Source organism: Equus caballus, chromosome 28 (assembly GCF_041296265.1).
Source record: "Equus caballus isolate H_3958 breed thoroughbred chromosome 28, TB-T2T, whole genome shotgun sequence".
Classification (NCBI taxonomy): domain Eukaryota; kingdom Metazoa; phylum Chordata; class Mammalia; order Perissodactyla; family Equidae; genus Equus; species Equus caballus.
In genome coordinates, this window is record NC_091711.1 from 47,098,466 (window position 1) to 47,118,462 (window position 19,997).

The window sequence follows — 19,997 nt, forward strand, 5'->3', positions numbered from 1 at the left end:
CAGCTTTGGCAAGTACTAGCTTTGTGCCCTTGAGCAAGTAAAGTCAACACGTTATTTATGTGTAATATAAGGATAATACCTCCTCCAGAAGAGTATTATGAAGTCTGAATGAAAAAAAAACCCTGCCTTAGTGCACAACCCATAATATAATTGACAGTCAATAAATTAGTGACATTCCTAAGATCGCATAGCTGATAGATACATGAACCAGGACTTATATTGAGGCTCTTGACTTCAGATTCTGTTTCTTGCTGATATACCATCTTTGCCTTAAACATTCTATCCCTTGTAACTATTAAAGAATTTCTTGGGCCCGCCCGGTGGCGCTAGCAGTTAAGTGCCCATGTTCCGCTTTGGCGGCCCAGGGTTCGCCGGTTCAGTTCCCAGGTGTGGACATGGCACTGCTTGGCAAGCCATGCTGTGGTAGGTGTCCCACATATGAAAGTAGAGGAAGATGGGCATGGATGTTAGCTCAGGGTCAGCCTTCCTCAGCAAAAAAAAAAAAAGAGGAGGATTGGCAGCAGTTAGCTCAGGGCTAATCTTCCTCAAAAAAAAAAAAAAAAAATTTCTTTAGTCATTGAGGTATCAGTTTTTGCCTTTTAATTTTTCTTTCTAACAAGAATGAACATTTTAATGCTTTATAAATGTAATCATTTTATCTTTTTCTTTAATCAGCTGTTATTTGCTTTTTGCTTCTGAGTCATAAGTCAACTGCAACTTTAATATTGGGTACTTTGTGTTGTGACTATATTTTGCTATTTTTACAGTAAATGTACTTGTTTCAGAGTGTTGTAATTCTTCATTAAATCCATAAAAATGTGTATGTACTGAATTTGTTAATGGGATTATTATTTATATGTTATATTTTATCATGTTGCTAAATTGGGCTAACACCCATTTCTTTATTTGGAAGGTCTTGCTTAAATCATCCAGACAAAAAAATTGTTGCCTACTCATCGATGATTTTGTTCACATCCCTTAATTCTGAAAGAATGAAAGAATTGGAAGAAAACCTCAATATTGCAATTGATGTCATAGAAGCCCACCAGAAGCACCCTGAATCAGAATGGCCGTAAGTATCTTCTTAGAAATTTGATTGCTTAAGAACATCCTGACAGATCTCTTTCCTTATAGTGGTTTTAAGTCAAAGTTTGAATTATAATAATTGATCAGTAAGTTAAAAATTAACGTATGTTGGCAAAATAAAAGTTTCTTGGCAGAACCTGGAGGCCTTATGAAAGAGGTGGAGTGAGGTTTGAGTTGGAACTTGAAGGATAAGGAGAATTCTTTAAGGTGGTGAGGACAAGGAGGGCATTCCTAGTGCATGAAGCAACACACTGTGAATGTGTGTAGGCGCTTTTGGAGTACAGACATACCTTGGAGATTTTGCGGGTTTGGTTCCAGACCACTGCAGTAAAGTGAATATTGCAGTAAAGTCACATGAATTTTTTGTTTTCCAGTGCATATAAAAGTTATGTTTACACCATACTGTAGTCTATTAAGTGTATAATAGCACAATGTGTTAAAAAATAATGTGCGTACTTTAATTAAAAAATGCTTTATTGCTAAAAAATGCTAACCATCATCTGAGCCTTCAGCAAGTTGTAATCTTTTTGCTGGTGGGAGGGTCTTGTAGAAAACACAGCATCTGTGAAACATAATAAAGCGAAGCGCATAAAATCAGGTATGCTTGTATACAGATGAGACCATTTTGGCTGCAATAGATGGTTCATTAAATATTAGAGGTTGATAATGTGTCTTGTGGGCATCTGTTCAGAAGAAAAATTCACTGTCATTCAAATGTTTCCCCCATGTATAATACATCATTTCTCTGTAGTTGCTTTTTAAGATTTCTCTTTGTCTTTTCAGAAGTTTATGATGTCTTGGTATGGATTTCTTTGAATTTATCTTATTTGGATTCCCTCAACTTCTTGAATCTGTATAGGTTTATGTCGTCAAATTTGGGAAGTTTTCAGCCATTATTTGTTTGAATACTTTTTCAGCCTCACATTCTTTGTCTTCTCCTCCTGGGCCTCCGTGTCAGGCCACTGTGAGGCCAAGGCTGAGGCTGACTGACCAGTAAAGACACAAAGGTCCACTTGTAGATTTAGACAGCTTGTTGCTTATGTGGACAGGAAAAGAATAAGCCATGATCCTTGTGATCCTTGTCCCACATGCCACAAAGGGGTTGGATGACTGGAATGAGAATTGTGAGATACTTCGTTGCTGAGGGGCCGCTTCCTGACTGCTTGAAGTGGTTTCATATTCTGAAGGGGCAGGGCAGCAAGCTTCATGCCCTGCCGGACAATACCTCATCAGACCCGTCTCATGACAGCCTCCCATGGGGCAAGGAGGAGACGGCCTCAGAAGCTCAGGCCTCCCATCTTCCGTGTTCCGGGAGGGTAACAGGTATCAGGCTTTTGCCTGTGTGGCCGCTATGGATATGGACGAGGTCACCAGGGCACTGTGGTGGAGCAGTTCCCTATACTCTGATGATAGGAAAGGCAGTCTTGCACTATTGTCCCACAGGTCCCTGAGGCTTGTTCAGTTTGTTTGCTTTTTTAAAGATTGGAACCTGAGCTAACAACTGTTGCCAATCTTCTTTTTTTTTTTTTTCTGCTTTTTCTCCCCAAATCCCCCCAGTACCTAGTTATATATTTTAGTTGTGGTCCTTTTAGTTGTGGCATGTGGGATGCCGCCTCAGCGTGGCTTGATGAGCAGTGCCATGTCCGTGCCCAGGATCCGAACCAGTGAAACCCTGGGCCACCGAAGCAGAGCGCGTGAACTTAACCACGGGGCCGGCCCCAGTTTGTTTTCTGTTCGGTCTGTTTTCTCTGCTACACCAGTACCTCACTGTCTGGGTTACTGTAGCTTTGTATAAGTTCTGAAATTGAGAACTTTGTCTTCCAGCTTTGTTCCTCTTTTTCAAGATTTTTTGGGCTGTTCTGAATCCCTTGTGCTAACATACCCATTTTAGGATCAGTTGTGATTTTAGGATCTAATTAAGATCCAGTTTCAGTTTCTTCAGACAAGTAGCTGGAATTTGATAGGGATCGTGTGAATCCGTAGTTCAATTTGGGGAATATTGCTAGATGAAGTTTTCCAATCCATGAATAGGAGATACCTTTCCATTTGTTTAGGCCTTTAATTTCTTCAGTGATGATGTGTAGTTTTTTAGTGTACAAATCTTTCATGTCTTTAGTTAAACTTATTCTAAGTAATTTATTCTTTTTGATGCTATTACAAATGGAATTGTTTTCTTAATGTCATTTATGGATTGTTAATTGCTAGTATATAGAAATACAATTGATTTTTGTACATTGATTTTATATCCTGCAACCTTGCTGAACTTATTTATTAGTTCTAATAGGGTTTTTGTGATTTTTAGGATTATCTGTATACGGGATCATGTCATCTGCCAATTAGATATAGTTTTACTTTTCTCTTTCCAATTGAGTTGCCTTTTATTTCTTTTTCTTAGCTAATTGCTCTGACTAGAAATTCCAGTACAGTGTTGAGTAGAAGTGGGGAGAGCAGATATGTGTCTTATTCTTCATCTTAGGGGGAAAGCTTTCAGTCTCTCACCGTTGAGTATGATAATAGCTGTGGGTTTTTTTTTTTTAAGATTTTATTTTTTCCTTTTTCTCCCCAAAGCCCCCCGGTACATAGTTGTGTATTCTTCGTTGTGGGTTCCTCTAGTTGTGGCATGTGGGACGCTGCCTCAGCGTGGTCTGACGAGCAGTGCCATGTCCGCGCCCAGGATTCGAACTGACGAAACACTGGGCCGCCTGCAGCGGAGCGCGCGAACTTAACCACTCGGCCACGGGGCCAGCCCCAATAGCTGTGGGGTTTTTGTAGATGCCCTTAGTCAGGAGGAGGAACTTTCCTTCTACTTACTCCTAGTTTGTTGAAGGTTTTTATCAAATGCTTTTTCTGCATCTATTGAGGTTTTTGTCCTTTATTTGATTACTATAGTGTATTGCAGTGATTAAGTTTTTTTTTTTTAAACCAACCTTTCATTCCTGGGATAAATCCCACTTGCCTATGGTATATAATCCTTTTTATATGTTGCTGGATTTGGTTTGCTCATATTTTGTCATGTATTTTTGTGTCTTTATTGATAATGCATATTGGTCTGTAGTTTTTTTTTTCTTGTGATGTCTTTGTCTGGTTTTGGTATCAGGTTAATAGTGGCCTCACAGAAGGAGTTAGGAAGTGTTCTCTTCTGTTTTTGTTATTTTTAGAAAGAGTTTGTGAAGAATTGGTGTTAATTCTTCTTTAAATCTTTGGTAGAATTCACCAGTAAAGCCATCTGGTCTTGGGCTTTTCATTGTGGGAAATCTGTTAATTACTAATTCAATCTCTACTTGCTATAGATCTCTCCAGATTGTTTGCTTCGTCTTGGGTCAGTTTTGGTAGTTTGTCCCTTTCTAGGACTTTGTCCATTTGGCCTTGGCAGTCTAATGTGTTGGCCCACAGTTGTTCATAGTATTTCCTTAGAATCCTTTTTATTCATGTGAGGTTGGTGGGAATGTTCACTCTTCATTCCCAGTTTTAGTAATTTTAGTTTTCTCTCTAATTTTTGGTCACTGTTGCTTAAGATTTGTCAGATTTTTTGATCTTTTCAGAGAAGCAACTTTTGGTTTCATTGATTTTTCTTTATTGATTTTCTGTTCTCTGTTTCATTTGTTTCTGCTATAACCCTTCCTTCTGCTTGCTTTGGGTTTAGTTTGCTCCTTTTCTAGTTTCTTAAGATAGAGGTTAGATTATTGATATGATGAAATCCTCCTTTGTTACATAGGCATTTATATCTATAAATTTCCTTGTAAGAACTGCTGTAGCTGTATCTCATAAATTTTGGTATGTTGTGTTTTAATTTTCATTTGTATCAAATTATACTCTAATTTTTCTGATGACTTTTTTTCTTTGACCCATTGATTATTTAGGAGTTTGTTATTTAATTTCCACATATTTCTGTATTTCCTAAATTTCCTTTTGTTATTGATTTCTAATTTCATTCCATTGTGGTCAGAGAACACACTTTATAATATAATTTCACTCTTTTTAAATATATTGAGGCTTGTTTTATGGCCTAACATCTGGTCTATCATGGAGAATGTTCCGTGTACACTTGGGAACACTGTGTATTCTGGCTTTGGTGGAATGTTCTGTAGGTGCCTCTAGGTCCACTTGGTGTCTGGTGGTGTTCAAGTCTCTTAATTCCTTGATGATCTTCTGTCTAGTTGTTCTCTTCATTATTGAAAGTGGATTATTTTCTGTTTCTCTCTTCAGTTCTGTCAGCTTTTACTTCCTTCTTTCTCCTACTCTATTGTTAGGTACATATATATGTTTGTAATGGCTATGCCTTCTTAAGGACTTGACCTTTTCATTATAATGAAATTCATCAGAAATTTTTGCTGTTTTTCTTTTAATAGACCTCTTCTCCTGTTTTCCTTAAAACTGCTTTTTATGTGTGTTTCCACATAGTGGTCAGTGTGTTTAGGGCAAAGATTGTCTCTGGGTGGAGCCTCAAGCTGCCAGTAATCTCACTTGCATTTCAAAAGTAAGGTGTGAGCTTTCTCAGTTTTGACTTCTTTCAGTGTAAACTTTATTGTTCTGTTGAAATAATACCTAGTTTTGTTTTGTTTTTTTTAAAGATTTTATTTTTCCCTTTTTTCCTCAAAGCCCCCCGGTACCTAGTTATGTATTTTTAGTTGTGGGTCCTTCTAGCTGTGGTATGTGGGACGCCGCCTCAGCGTGGCTTGATGAGCAGTGTCATGTCCGTGCCCAGGATTCGAACCAGCGAAACCCTGGGCCACTGAAGCGGAGCACACGAACTTAACCACTTAGCCACAGGGCCGGCCTCCATTCCTAATTTTTAAATGATTTATTTTTCTGAACATTTATTTGTATTTGAGTTGCCATTTGTACACAAACAGAAGTTGGTATATGAAAGTATCGTGATATTGTGCTTGGCCTAGAAAACCTCCCTCAGTGTGCAAGTATTTCATGAACATGGCGGATGAATCGTGAGAGTCCCCTTATTTAGAGAAATTTTCTGTGGCTGAACTCTCTTTCATTTGTTAAGTATCTTGGATCTATATTTTAACCATCTGCAATTTTTAGCAGCATAGAATAAAGGGCAGAATGTCATAAAGAGCGGAATATAAAATCTGCTTCAGAATAGCTCAAGTTAAAGTTATCAAAAACCCTAAATGGAATTAGACAGGAAAAAGGATAGAAAGTAGTATTAGTAGTTAACTGATGTCTTCTCCAGTACAGACACTGAATACTTTGAGTTGTGTGAGAGGAACTCTGCATTTGGTAAATAAAAATGGGATCACAAAATATCCAGAGGCTTCCAACAAAATTGTTAACTTTTCCCTGTAGGGGGCCAGCCCAGTGGTGCAGTGGTTAAGTTTGTGTGCTCCGCCTCAGTGGCCCAGAGTTTGCCAGTTTGGATCCCGGGGGTGGACATATGCACTGCTTGTCAAGCCATGCTGTGGCAGGCGTTCCACTTATAAAGCGGAGGAGGATGGGCACAGATGTTAGCTCAGGGCCAGTCTTCCTCAGCAAAAAGAGGAGGATTCGTGGCGGATGTTAGCTCAGGGCTAATCTTCCTCCAAAAGTTACTTCTCACTGTTAAATATGAACCCATGCCTGAAAATTAAAGAACACCTGCTTTTGCCCTCACACCCCCCCAACATTATGGGATGGCTGATGCAGAGTGCAAAACTACATGGTGTTAGGATTCATGGGTTTAGTATCTTTTCTTGGAAAGGGACAAATGTAAGGTTTCAATAACTTTGAGTCTTTTTATTTAGGTACACAAGAAACACAGGAAAGAGTAGGCGAGAAAGGCTTTGGCACTACTCAGTTTGAATTATTCGGATAATGTCCTTCTAAAAATGTTTGTTCCTTTTGTTTGTAGGTGTGAAAGATGTTTTCATGCTCTTGGATAACCCTGGATGAATCCAAGGGTTGAATTTTGGCATTTGAATTCATCTAAATCTGGCAGCCCAGTAAATGTGCCTTACAAATGCAATGTTCAGGAAACCCTAGCTACTATAATGTTTTTTCAGAGATAGTAACTCATTTGTTTTCTAGTAGAAGCATCTCCACTGAATCAACAGACTGATGGTTTCCTGTCTTAATGGTCCTCACATAAAAACTTACACATAATTGATAACCATGTAAATTACCATTTTCGAGTTGCAAGGAAAACATCTATCTCCCATTGGCATTCTGTCATCATTGCTTTATGTGTATAATATTATTTGCACTTAGTATTATATATTAAATGTTATGCCATAAGGTGGTGTAGCAAAGAATTCCCATCGTTTGTATGGGTGTCCACACAGAACACTTTTTCCTGCCTGTATTTGTAAGTTGAATGTGAGTGACAATTGTTCTGATCCTCTGAATAGTTCTAAAGTTAAAGTAAAAATGTCACTATCTTTACTCACTGGTAGGTGTTTATTCTTTGTTGAATGAAAGAAAGAATGAATGAGTTTTACCCTTAATCATTTTGAACTGAAAGCAACATGAAGAACCAGACCTCAGGTTTTTAAGTTCACCCGAACTCCTTTCCAGAGAGGCTGCTTGAGCAAATGGCAAGCTTGATACAGGGGAACATTCTAGGAGCAACCACAGAAGTCAGGAAACTGAGTGCTTATTTTGGCTTTAGGTAACCAAGGGACCTCACCAAGACACTAAAAAACTTCGATGGGCCTCTCTTTCCTTATTTTTAAAATGAAGGAATTGATTTAGATTAGAAGTTTCCAGATTTTCGTATTTCATGTCCATAAAGACTTATGGACATGGTCTCATTCACTAGAGCGGGTGGTTGGGTGGCAGAGCCGCCTCTCTTGATGTCTGTCTCTGAGCCTTGCATGGCAGCACTGCTTCCACTCTCTCTTCTGCAGCGTCGTGGGAAGATGTCATCTTGCCCTTTGAGTACCTTGCCTTTTTAATTTATTTAATTAAAGTGAATGAGGCAGTAATCAGTTCTCTTGACTTTTAAAGCATATGGTTTTGCATTTGACTGGTTACCCAGTGAGTATGAGTGTGACATCATTCCACTCAGTGCTTATCTGAATAACTCAAAAGTGCAAAGGAATGCTTAGTAGGTTTACCTGAAAAATGGACAGTTCATCTGTGCCTCCGTGCATACTAGCAGAGTTTTTCCTACCAGTTGGAGAGCTGCCCCTCCGTCCTCCCTGGTTTGGGGCCTGGTTTACACTGAGGAGCGGTGCTGAAGCAGCTTCGCTTGGTCTTAATGTGGGCCTGCCATGAGGACACTGCTGAGAGTGCTGTCCACCATGTCATAGGAGAAGGGGCTGTGGTCTCCAGGCAGGGAATAATTGCCCTTTCCATGAGGCTCTGGTTTGCTTTTATCTTGGAGAACCTGTGGTTTAGAAACTGCTTCTGCTCTATACAGGCTTTTAGGAAACTCAGAAAAGATTAAAGATGCTAACTTCAAACAAATAAATAAATTCAGTAATTATTGATTGAGTTTTTTAAGTGTGTCAGGTACTGTGCATGGCACTGGAGATCCAAAATTTTAAGACACTACATTTTAATGAGAGAGACAGATAATGAACAAAAGACCCCAAATATATGACAAATATTAGATAAATTCTTTGAAGAAAAATTTACAGCAATGTTTTGTGTGCTAAGCTGTCCCTTGGAGTGGTTCTTGGCTCATCATAAACACTATAAAGTATTAGCTTTTCATTAGTAGTAATTTAAATATGATTGATGGAGAGGACAGACAGTGAAAAAACATCAGGTCATGATTACATGCTTTAGTGAGGTGAGGTGATGAAGAGTGACTAGGTCCTTCTTTAACATTTGGAGATCAAGGAAACCTTTTCTGGGTTGGTGACATTTGAGCAGAGAACTAGATCGCCAACCATTTGAAGATCTGTGGGTAAACGTGGAGACAGGCTGGGAAGAACAGTCCAAGCAGTGAATGCACGGAGGGCAGAGAGCCCGCGGCAGAGGCCTCTGTAGCAGCACTAGGGAGTCCAGGGAGTCCAGCAGAATGGGTGAAGGGGACGAGCAGTCCAGGAGGTCAGTGAGGCCCGTTACATAGGGCTTTGTAAGCCAGGAAAAGGTGATTGATTTCACTCTCTGTGCCATAGGAGGCGATTGGAGAGTTTTAAGCAGTGTGTGCAACGACCTGGTTTATGTTCTAAAAGGTCTCTCTGGCTGCTGGACAAAAGTTGATCTGTGGGAGGACAGGGAAGATTGGAGGCTGGGACGCCCGTTAGGAGGCAGTTGTAGTCATCCAGGTAAGAGGTGACAGTGGCTTAGATGAGGGTGGCAGCAGTGGGGATGAAGAGAAATGAATAGATTGAATATTCCATGCAGGGAGAGCCCTTGAGGCTTCTGGATGGATTCGTTTTGTCGGGTGGTGTGGGGAAAGGAAGGCAAGGAGAGGAGCGAGGTTTCTGGCTTGTTTGAGTGAGGTGAACGGAACAGTTTGGGGGTGGGTTAGGGGAGATCAAGGGTTCTGTTCTGGCCATATGAAATTTAAGATGCCCACTGTGCATCTAAGTAGAGATGACCTCTATGCAACCAGCATGAAAGTTTCAGAAGAGGAAGCTCAGGGTGCCATGGAGGCATGTGGCAGGAAGTTCACCTGGTCTGGGGGTGAGGGAGGTGTTCCAGAGAATGCCGGTCGTAAAGTAAAAGTTGAAGGATGGCTTGGATAGGGAGAGGGGATGGTATTAGATTGCAAAGAGAGAAGAGGCCAATTTGACAATGTTTATTTAGTCTGTGACATGATTTGTGTGTACAGTTACTCTTTGCAAGGAAGTGGTGAAGACCGTATTTTAGTTATCATAATTCTACCTAGATTTTTAGATAACCTGAAGCACTGTGTCACTGAGTTGCCATGATAGAGAGATGAAATTAAGTCATTTTTTGTTTTGGTTTCTCTTTATCTATTTGAGAAGAGATGTAGAGATTTCTTAAGTTATTTTGGAGAAGTGACTGAACTTTGCCTGCCCAGAAATAGCTACTGTTAAGATAAACTTGGGGCCGACCCTGTGGCCTAGTGGTTGAGTTTGGTGTGCTCCACTTTGGTGGCCCAGGTTAGGTTCCCAGGCGTAGACCTACACCACTCATCAGTGGCCATGCCGTGGCGGTGACCCACGTACAGAGTAGAGGAAGAGTGGCACATCCCATTTGACCCCATCCCCTAAGCAGATAAGCCATTCTTTCTTCTTACCACACTTTTGGGCCTCTTGCTTTTTTCACTAGATAGTACATTTTTGAGATCTTTCCATATTCGTATGTAAAGAACTCCCTAATTCTTTAATCTTCCATTGTATAAATATACCATAATTTATTTAATCATTCTCTTATTGGTGAACATTTAGGTTGTTTCCATCTTTTCGTAACTACAAAATGCTGCAGTGAATAACCTTGTTTGTACATGTCACATATGCATGTTGGAAAGTATGATTATAGGGAAATTCATAAGTCCAATTATTAAGTCAAACAGGATGTGCTTTTATAATTTTTATAAATTTTCTAATTTTGACAAACACTTCCAAATTGTCGTGTATAGATGTTGTACTAAGATACATTCCCTCTGACAGATTTTGAGAGTACCTGGTTTCCTACATTGTTGCTAACAGTATGCCATCAAAATTTTGGATTTGCCAATCCTGCTGAGGTTTAAGATGCTATCATTGTGTAGTTTTATTTTATTTTTTTGTTATGAGGTTGAGCATCTTTTTATAGGTTGAAGAGCCTATTTTTATTTTATGTGCATTCTCATTTTTTTTACCCATTTTTCTATTAGGATGTCAGTCTTTTCCTTATCTATATGTAGGAATATTTTCTAAATTAGGGATATTAGCCCTTTATATGAAATAAAATGCAGACATTTTTTTCTCACTTTTTTGTCTTTTAACTTTGCTTGTGGCACTTTTCTTCATGTAAAAATCTTTGATTTTTCACTACATAAAATTGTCAATCTTTTTTTTATGTCTGGGTAATAGCTATAAAGACCCTTCTACTGAGTCTTTCTTCCAGTATTGTATCATTTCAATTTTGATCTTTAAGCGTTTGACCTGCTTGGAATTCATCTTGGTATAAAGGTCAAAATATGAATCTGCTTTCATTTTTGCTCCAAATAATGCTGGTGGTCATGGCGACATGCACTGTCGTGGCTGTGAGCCGTCTTCCTTCTTCGTCCTTGCCCCATCCCCTGCACTCTCAGTGCCCCTGCATGTGGAAAACCTGTTCAGTTCCAGTTCCCCGTCTTCAGCACACATTCCGACGTGTGGAACTGCCCTCCTTTCCTCAGTGTGTCTCAAGCTGCTAAGTAGGCCTGAAGGGTTTTATAAACAAATTGATCAGATCACATTTATCATTAGGATATTTTGTTTGTTTAAGAAGAAATTCTCAGAAGTGCATTTTATTTCCACAATCTGATTGACTTGGGTCTGTTGTCCATTGTATGAATACTGTTGTTCCGTATGTTTCGTCTGCTTTTATAATTATTTAAGGTAGGCGGGTAAATTGTTAGTTGGTAATGCTGGGAATTGGAAGTGATATTTGGAGATTTTAACACTTGCTTTGCAGCCATTGAGAGAAGAGGTAGACAGACATCAGCGGAGGTGCAGGTGATCTCAGTAGTACTGAGCTAGAGACCACCTTCCCTGAGTGATGCTTACAGAACATTACTTCAACACTGGCAAGATCCACTCCGCTTTCAACTACGTGTCTTATGTTCACCAAATGGACCATAGTCCAGGCTAGGAAAGAGTCTCAATAACTATCTGAAAAGGATTGAAAACATACAGAGTGTGTTCTCTGATCACAGTGGGCTTAAACTAGAAAACCATAGCAAGGTACCTAGAAAAATTCCAAATTTTTGGAAATTATCACATCTAAATAATTGATTTGTCAAAGAAGAAATGACAAGGCAAATTAGAAAATTGTTTTGAACTGAAGGATAATGAAAGTACAAACTTTGAGGGCTGAAGCAAAAGAAGGGCCTGGAAGGACACTTACGGATTTAAATGTTGATATCAGAAAAGAAGAAGGGTCTGAAATCAGTGACTTAAGGTTCTACTTTATGAAAATAGAAAGAGAAGAGAATAGTAAATCCTGAGTAAGTAGAAAGAAGAAAATCATAAAAGATGAGGGCAGAGGTCAATGAAATAGAAAACAGAAAAACAATAGAAAAAATTAACAAAGGCAAAGTTGGTTCTTTAAAAAGATTAACAAAATTGATCTAGAAAAAAGAAAAAGAACACTAATGATCACTGTCGGGGAAGTAAGGCATGGTTCCCACACCGTCTTCAGTCAGCTCCACCCTTGGTCGGGGGAGGTTTCTTCAGGGAGACCTTGTGAAGAAGGCTGCCGGCTGAGGGCCATTTGCCAGTAGCGCTCAAGGATGTAAGCTTTTGGTCCTGAACCCTTCTTTAAACCTTAATAGTATTTTGTTCCTTGTTAGTTCCCTGAGCACATTGCTCTTCTTTCCTTCATGCTGTTTTTCCAAGTCCTTTTTTGTCACCTCTGATTCCTTCAACTAAGGAATCATGGAGCACCTCCTTTAGCTTCCTTGATCTTTCTGCCCCCTCTATCGTCCCCTCTTCCCCAAGCCCTCTGGTTACATAATCATTCTTTCTCTAACCGGTGATGTGTGTGTGTGTGTGTTGCACTTAAGACATTTTTCTCTAATTAGCTGTCTATGTATGGGTCTTTCTCCACTGTTAGCGTGTGGAAATAGGGCTTGTGACCAAGCCCCTAGCACAGAACTTGGAACATTGTTTTTTTGAATTAATGTTCATGTGGGAAAATGTTTTGAACTCCAAATGGCTGAATTATGAATGAGCTTTAGGATTACAATTTTGTGTACCTGGCTTGAAATGCATGTTGACCTACCTAAATTGATATCAAAATTGCTTGAGGATTTTGAATATTATCCATTATTATTAGAAATATTTTACATCAGAGTATTGATCAGTTATTTTAAAGGTTGCAGAAGAAATAGAATATGTGTTCAGATTTGTTTTTATATGAAATAACAATGTTATAGTAGTTAATATACTTCATTTGGTTATCATATTGAAAGATACACTTTTATTATATATTTGTTAAGAAGTGATTAAATGAGCTGTGTGTGAATATATTTAATGCTTTACAGTCACTCATTACTATAACTTTGGTTATAAACAGTGTATTCTTTAGTTCCTGCGTCTTCAGATGCCCTCTGGTAAATATGCTTCAGAATTAGTTAATAATACTATTCAGTCATTTTAGTTGTCACAGTGGTACTTGGAAGAAATATGCTTATAATCTTTGCCTCAGGGTTTCCATAAGTTCACCTCTTAAGTTTAGGTGAGTGTATTGCTTGACAATGAGGATGTTTTCTTGGTAACTTGAGAGTTCTTTAAGAGTCGAGAGTCAAGCCAGCATTCATTACTGTGTTGGTGGCATATGTTTAAGTAAAAAGTGTGACGTGACTATTTCTCTGTTTAATTTTAGCACTAAGTTTCTGACTGAAACAATCAGTATGTTTTCTGTTTATACTGAACTTGTAGCTAAATTTCGTTTTACTGTTTAAACTACAGTGACATATTTTCCTTTCTCAGCTTAGATAAAAGCTGTAGTGGCTCCTTTCCTCCAAGTTGAATACATTTGGATCATTTCAATAAATTTTTCAGAAGTAAAACTGGAGAAAAATATGTTGAGGTTTTTATTTTCTTTTAGCTCCTAATAGAAAAATAGTATGTCAATGTCTTAAAACATTTTAAGATTTCAGCTGATGAAAAATCCAGTCGAAAGTAGTGCTTTTACGTATAAGATATGCCTATAAAGTAGTAAAGGCCATGTCCGTATTACTATGTTTCTAGTAACCAAACTTTTTCCTCATTTTTTCTTAGGTTCTTGATCATTACAGACCATTTTCTAAAAAGCCCGGAATTGGTAAAAGCCATGTATGCCAAAATGAGCAATCAAGAAAGGTAACCCAAAAACCAGTGTGGTTTTGAGTATTTAGCATTCCATATAGAGTATCCTGTACATGACTGAAAAACTCTGTGGTTTCTTAGTTGGCACAAAATCTCTAAATACATGTTTCTGTGTCAGTAATGGTTTTAAATTGGTTGGTTAACGTTACAACTTAGCCACAACAGGCACTGATTTACATAGGGTTGCAGAATCCAGGTTGGTGCCATTACTCAGTAAAGGCATATTAAAAAACATTAGGAGCAAAATGTTACGCTTGTCCCTTGAATTTATAATAGTCTTCACGCAACTGTCCATTACAGCTGCATATTTGAAATGTGCTCATTTGTTCACGTCACTGGTATAATGATTTGGAATATACTCTGCTCAGTTTGTAGTTTTCCGATAGATATTTCAGACTGAAAGAAAATCAGTAGCCTTCTGTGATCTCACAGCTGTTGTGGTAGGAGGAGCACTGCCCTCAGAGTGCAGGGACCTTGGCTCTGTGCCTTGTTGTGATAGTGCTTCTTTATCTGACCGTCCCCAGGTCTTTCACCTTGTTTGGATGTAGTTTCTTGACCTGTAAAGTTAGAGGATCACAGCACTCTTTCCATTCCAGTAGTATGTGTTTTTCCTAACCGTATTGGAAATGTGGCCTTAGGAAAATAAAACTGACTCAGAAATCACAGATCTGATGACCACAAACTTTAAAAAATGTTAATCTTTTGATTGTAATCACAATTTTTATAATTGCCATGGTTTTGAAATTCTTACTATATATTTGAGTTCCACTGATTAAGCTTATGCACTTCTTTCTAGTCTTAAGTAGTGTTTTTTCTTTAACATCTTTAACAAAAAGGAAAAGTTTGTGTTTTTAAAGTCATTTTAAGTACTATGTTTATAAATCTAATGCCCTGGAGGCCACCACCACCATATGCATGCTTCTATTTCAGAGAAAGAATTATTCGTAGTTTTTTGACTTAAGTAACATGAAGAACAGTGTTGTAAATTAGTAAATTGCTTTGCAGTAAAGAACACCTAAATATAAGGAGAATACACAGTTTAATTGTATTTTAATATTCAAGTTTTTGTCCATATTCCTATCAAATGATCTACTTTTAAACTGATCATTACCTAACCATTTGAGGATGACAGACTAAACATTTTCTGTTTTTATTTATCAAAAAGTTGTAGCTGCTGCTTCTCTTCATGCGAGTTTCTGCTTAAATGTCACCTCCTCCCCCTCCTTTATTTTTCTTGTAGGAGAAGTGCTTTCATTTCATCACATTATTTATTATACCATATATCATGTCCTATACCTGCTTGCTATCGTATGATGCTACCATTAGATTGTTAGCTCTGTGAGGGCAAGGATTTGATCTTTTTTATTCTGTTATGATTTCCCAGACAGTGCTTGGCACATAACAGGTTAAAAAAAAGTTGTTTGAATGAAAGCATGAGTAAATGAATGAATCTTCTTTCTCATGAACAGGTTTGTCTAGTATAGTGATTAATGTAAGATCATCATCTACTGGGTTGACAACTCAGAGTTATCCCCAACTCCTCCTCCACTTGCTAGTTCATGTTGATCAGGAAGCTTTGTTGAATATACTGTCTCAGCATCTTGTGAATTCACTCTCTTGTCACAGCTCTGGTTTACCCTTATGTCATCTTTGACTGGACTTTGGTTATAGCCTTTTAAAAAATTGTGATGAAGTACACATAATATAAAATTTACCATTTTAACCATTTTTAAGTGTACAGTTCAGTAATGTTAAGTATATTTACGTTATTGTGCACCAATCTCCAGAATTTTTTCGTCTCGCAAAACTGAAACTATACCCATTAAACAGCTCCCATTTCCCCCTACCCCAGCCACTGGCAACCACCATTCTACTTTCTGTCTCTATGAATTTGACTACTCTGAGTACCTCATATAAGTGGAATCATACGGTATTTGTCTTTTTGTCACTGGTTTATTTCACTTAGCATAATGTCCTTAAGGTTCATCCATGTTATAGTATGTGTCAGAATTTTCTTTTTAAGGGTGAATCATATTCTGTTGTTTGTATATATCACATTTTGCTTGTCTGGTCACCCATCGCCAGACAGTTGGGTTGCTTCCACCTTTCAGCTAATGTGAATAAAATACTGCTGTGAACATGAGTGGGCAATAGCGCAAAGTTTGATTGTTCTAATTTTTATTTCCCTTCTCCTCTGTTATCTACTCTACTACCAACATAGATCTTATCCTGCCATTTTAGTGGCATGTATAACCTGTTACAGAATGTAATTAAATTTTGTAATATGGCGTACGAGGCCCTTTATGATGTAGCTTCATTTCCAACTCCTCTCCATTCCCTCCCCCAGTCACCACATTATAGCCACACAGAACTTCTCCAATTCTCCAGACCTTGCTGTAATTTCATGCTTTTGCATATGTCCTTTTCTCTGCCTGAAGTGCCCTGACCACCGCCTCTCCTCCTGGTGAATATATATACTCATGCTTTATAGGCCCTGATCAGATATTACCTGCTCTCTGTTGGTTTTCCTAGCAAAATTCTTTGCATTCCTGTCTTCAGGTTTATCATAATTACTTGCTTTTCTGCTATAATATGTGTTCTTCAAGGACAAAGACTGAATCTTGTGAATTCTCTATCTTTAACACTCACCAGAATCAGTACTGGAACACTACTGGAACAGAAGGCTCAACTAATATCAAACACTTAGTGAAACTTGTCTTCAGGATGCTATCTAAGTTGCTACTTTAGACAGCAGATGACTCAGTCAATCGAGAGCAGATGGCCTGGCCCAGCAGGGTTCTGGGGAAGGTTGCTGTGGGAACTCTTGAGTCAAGATACTTGTCTTTGGTCAGTGGCAGTGCTGAACCTGAGGACTGCCACTGCTTCTTGATTGTAATCATTAGCATGGCCATATCTAGCTCTGCTTCCTTGTTTCATTCATGTTCTAGGGGACAAGGTGTCAAATAGTGACATGGAAATCTCGGGGCTATTGGTACCTTCGAGATGTGCCTAAAAGGAGCTGCCAGGGCAAGGGAGAGGGCAAGGGAGGATATGGGGGAGAGTCCCCCAGGACCGATCGCTTCACCTGCGTCTCTTCTGGTTCATGTAATGAGCAGAATTGCTCAGCTGTGCTGCTGCCTCTTTCTTTAAGGCTCCATCCTTTATTTGATGACAGCTGTCATGGTTGCTCCACTAGTGGAGTAGTTTGCAGAGTGGGATATGCAAGATGACCTGTTGAGTATGACAGGAATATATTAGAGCATCTGCTTATATTTACTTGTTATCTAAAAAAAATAAGCAACTAAGCTTTATTAATATTTATTATCTAGTTTGACAATTGTAGGTTATCTATAAATTACATATATTGGAGATGCAATGAAAATTTTTTTATTGATCAGAAAAGCTTGGAGAATACTAAACTAAAGCATACTGTTGCTAGATACTTGTTCCTGTGGAGCCTCTTTCCTTAACTTTTAAGTTAACTTACATTCATTGAATTTCTGTGGTGTGCTAAATGCTGAGGACACCAAAGTTGCCTGATGTACTAGTATTCAAGACAGGGCTCCTGCTTTTTAGTAGCATTATTTTGTCACTTGGGTGATAGTAATATTGTCATTCTGGAGTAACTGCATCAGTTAAAAAAACAATTTTACAGTCCCTTATATTTTGGGGGACAGCAGAGATATGCCTCTGTCCGTGCATTCCGTATGTGCATGGCCAAGAGCAGATCAGAACTCCAAGGGGGCACAGCAAGGCTTTCCAGGATGGAAGGTAGGAAAAGGGACTATTAGCCTTGGGGACCAAATATTAAGTTATAATCTTTCCAGATACAGTGAGATGTTAAGATGATATTCTAAAGTAAGACTGTGCTCTTTTCATAATGAAAATATGTAATAAGTCAGAAATTTAACGTTTAATTGACCACATCCTAAATCTAAAAAAATGTCACTTAAGAACCAGCTTCACCTCTGCTCTACATTTTATGCTGTGGTAATTAGTTGCTTTTACTATGAATATGTTACCAGTGAAAACATGTAAAATGTTTTCTTTAACAGACATGTGCACAGCTTTTGTTATATGTCAGGCACTGTTCTAAGCACTTTACAAATAGTAAATCAGTCATCATATCAACCCTAGGAAATCCGTACTCTTATTGTCCCTACATTCTAGATCTGTAAACTGAGAAAGAGAGCTTAAGTAGCTTGCCCAAGGTCACAAAGCTAGGAGATGACAGAGCCAGGATGTAGTCCAGGCAGCCTGGCTCCAGAGTCACTGCTGATACCACTGCACTGTGCCACCTACAGCTGAAGGCCATTAGGGTGAGATAGCATTTGTATTATACGTAAAAAACTTGAAATACCCAACAGCAGGGGCATACCAATTGAATGCCTTTAAGAAGAGAAAGCGTTATTCTGTTTCATCTGGTTGTTTATTTCTCCTGAATGTCCGTTGACCGGTATATTTCTCTGATATTGATGTCATGTCAAGCATGGTGTTCTGGATGTCATGATCAGTCAACAAATGTTAGTTTAACGAATGAAGAAATGAATGATGATCTAAGCCCTCAGTTTCATTGGGAGACAGATTTTACTGGAGATCGGTCTTTGTAGTTCATGTTTCACCTGGTAATTGGCCTCAGCCAGATTTCCAGTTGCAGCAAACTTTGTCTTCAAGAAATAACAACTGAAAATATTCTGGCTCAAGATTTATACTTTTGTTTCTTGTGCCCTCTAAATTGTACATGTACACACATGGAAGCAGTTATACCAGCACATTTTTTGATACGCTTGACCACTTAGGATTAAAGGAAATGGGGCCTAAATGCAGAAAGGCACAGTGCTCTACAGAGGGGAAAAGCAGAGGCAACAAACGCTTCTTACCCCTCTGTGGTTTGTTATAGCGGCATTTCTTTGTTTTGCTTCATTTCAGCGAGTAAGTTTTTTTTTTTTTTTTAAGATTTTATTTTTTCCTTTTTCTCCCCAAAGCCCCCCGGTACATAGTTGTATATTCTTTGTTGTGGGTCCTTTTAGTTGTGGCATGTGGGACGCTGCCTCAGCGTGGTTTGATGAGCAGTGTCATGTCCGCGCCCAGGATTCGAACCAACGAAACACTGGGCCGCCTACAGCGGAGCGCGCAAACTTAACCGCTCGGCCACGGGGCCAGCCCCTCAGTGAGTAATTTTTGACACTTTGCTCTGAACAGGGCACAGTCCCATGTTCTCTAGGGGGATGCTGAGGTCAGTTAGACACAGTACCCTCTCGAGGATGCTGCAGCCTTTCTGTGAACTTCCCCAGAGAACCCCAGTAAGAAGAGGTAAAATAAGGGTATTAATGACTGTAACACAAAACACGTTTGGTAGATGTCACAGGAGACGAACAAATACAGAGCTTCTGGGACGTGGGGTGGGAGGGAAGAAGGAGCTATCACTTGTGGCCTTGGAGTAAGTAAAGACTTTATGGAAGAGGTAGAGTTTGATGAGCCTGCGGGGTAGGCAGGATTTTGCTAGCACATGTTAAGAAGAGAGTGTGGGCATTTTCTAGTTGAAAGAACAGCACTGGCAAGCACAGATTAAGGAATCTTTGGGTGTGTTTTGGAGAACATAGGGAAGTCCAGTTTGGCTGGAATAAGAGCAGTGAGAGAACACTGGCGGGAAGGCCAGGGTTAGGCTTTGTTTTGGTGACGGAAGTTTTTGGTTCATTCAGCAATTATGTATTGAGTGCCTTCTCAATACACTAGACAGAAATCCATGCCCTCAGAGAGCTTGTGTTCTGGTGGTGAGAGGGATACAAGACTAAGAAGTAAATAGAACCTCTGCCAGGTGGCGGTGCATGCTGAACTCACAGAGGCCTCTGGGATTGAGAGTCCTGTGGTCGAGGGATGACCTGGGAGCTCTGAGCTTTTTGTGTGACTGACCTTAACAGTTGGATGAAGGGCCTGATGAGTTAAAGTGCTGATGGTGTGTGTGCTGCCATGTGGTGAGCGGGGAAGGTGGGCGGAGGA

The 19,997-nt window shown here is 39.2% G+C and overlaps 1 protein-coding gene across 3 annotated transcripts in view; it reads left to right on the top strand.

Annotated features, from left to right (window-relative positions):
* The window catches only part of ATXN10 (ataxin 10), a 189,936-nt gene that overhangs the window by 51,141 nt on the left and 118,798 nt on the right, over nt 1–19,997 (top strand). For all 3 annotated transcript variants that reach the window (XR_011433567.1, XR_011433568.1, XM_023631242.2), the window contains exons 5-6: nt 914–1,072; nt 13,911–13,991. Coding sequence is in view for 1 of the 3 variants with exons in the window: in XM_023631242.2 (XP_023487010.1) it covers nt 914–1,072; nt 13,911–13,991 (240 nt within the window). In the remaining 2 variants the exon portion in view is untranslated. The remainder of the gene's footprint in view (nt 1–913; nt 1,073–13,910; nt 13,992–19,997) is intronic.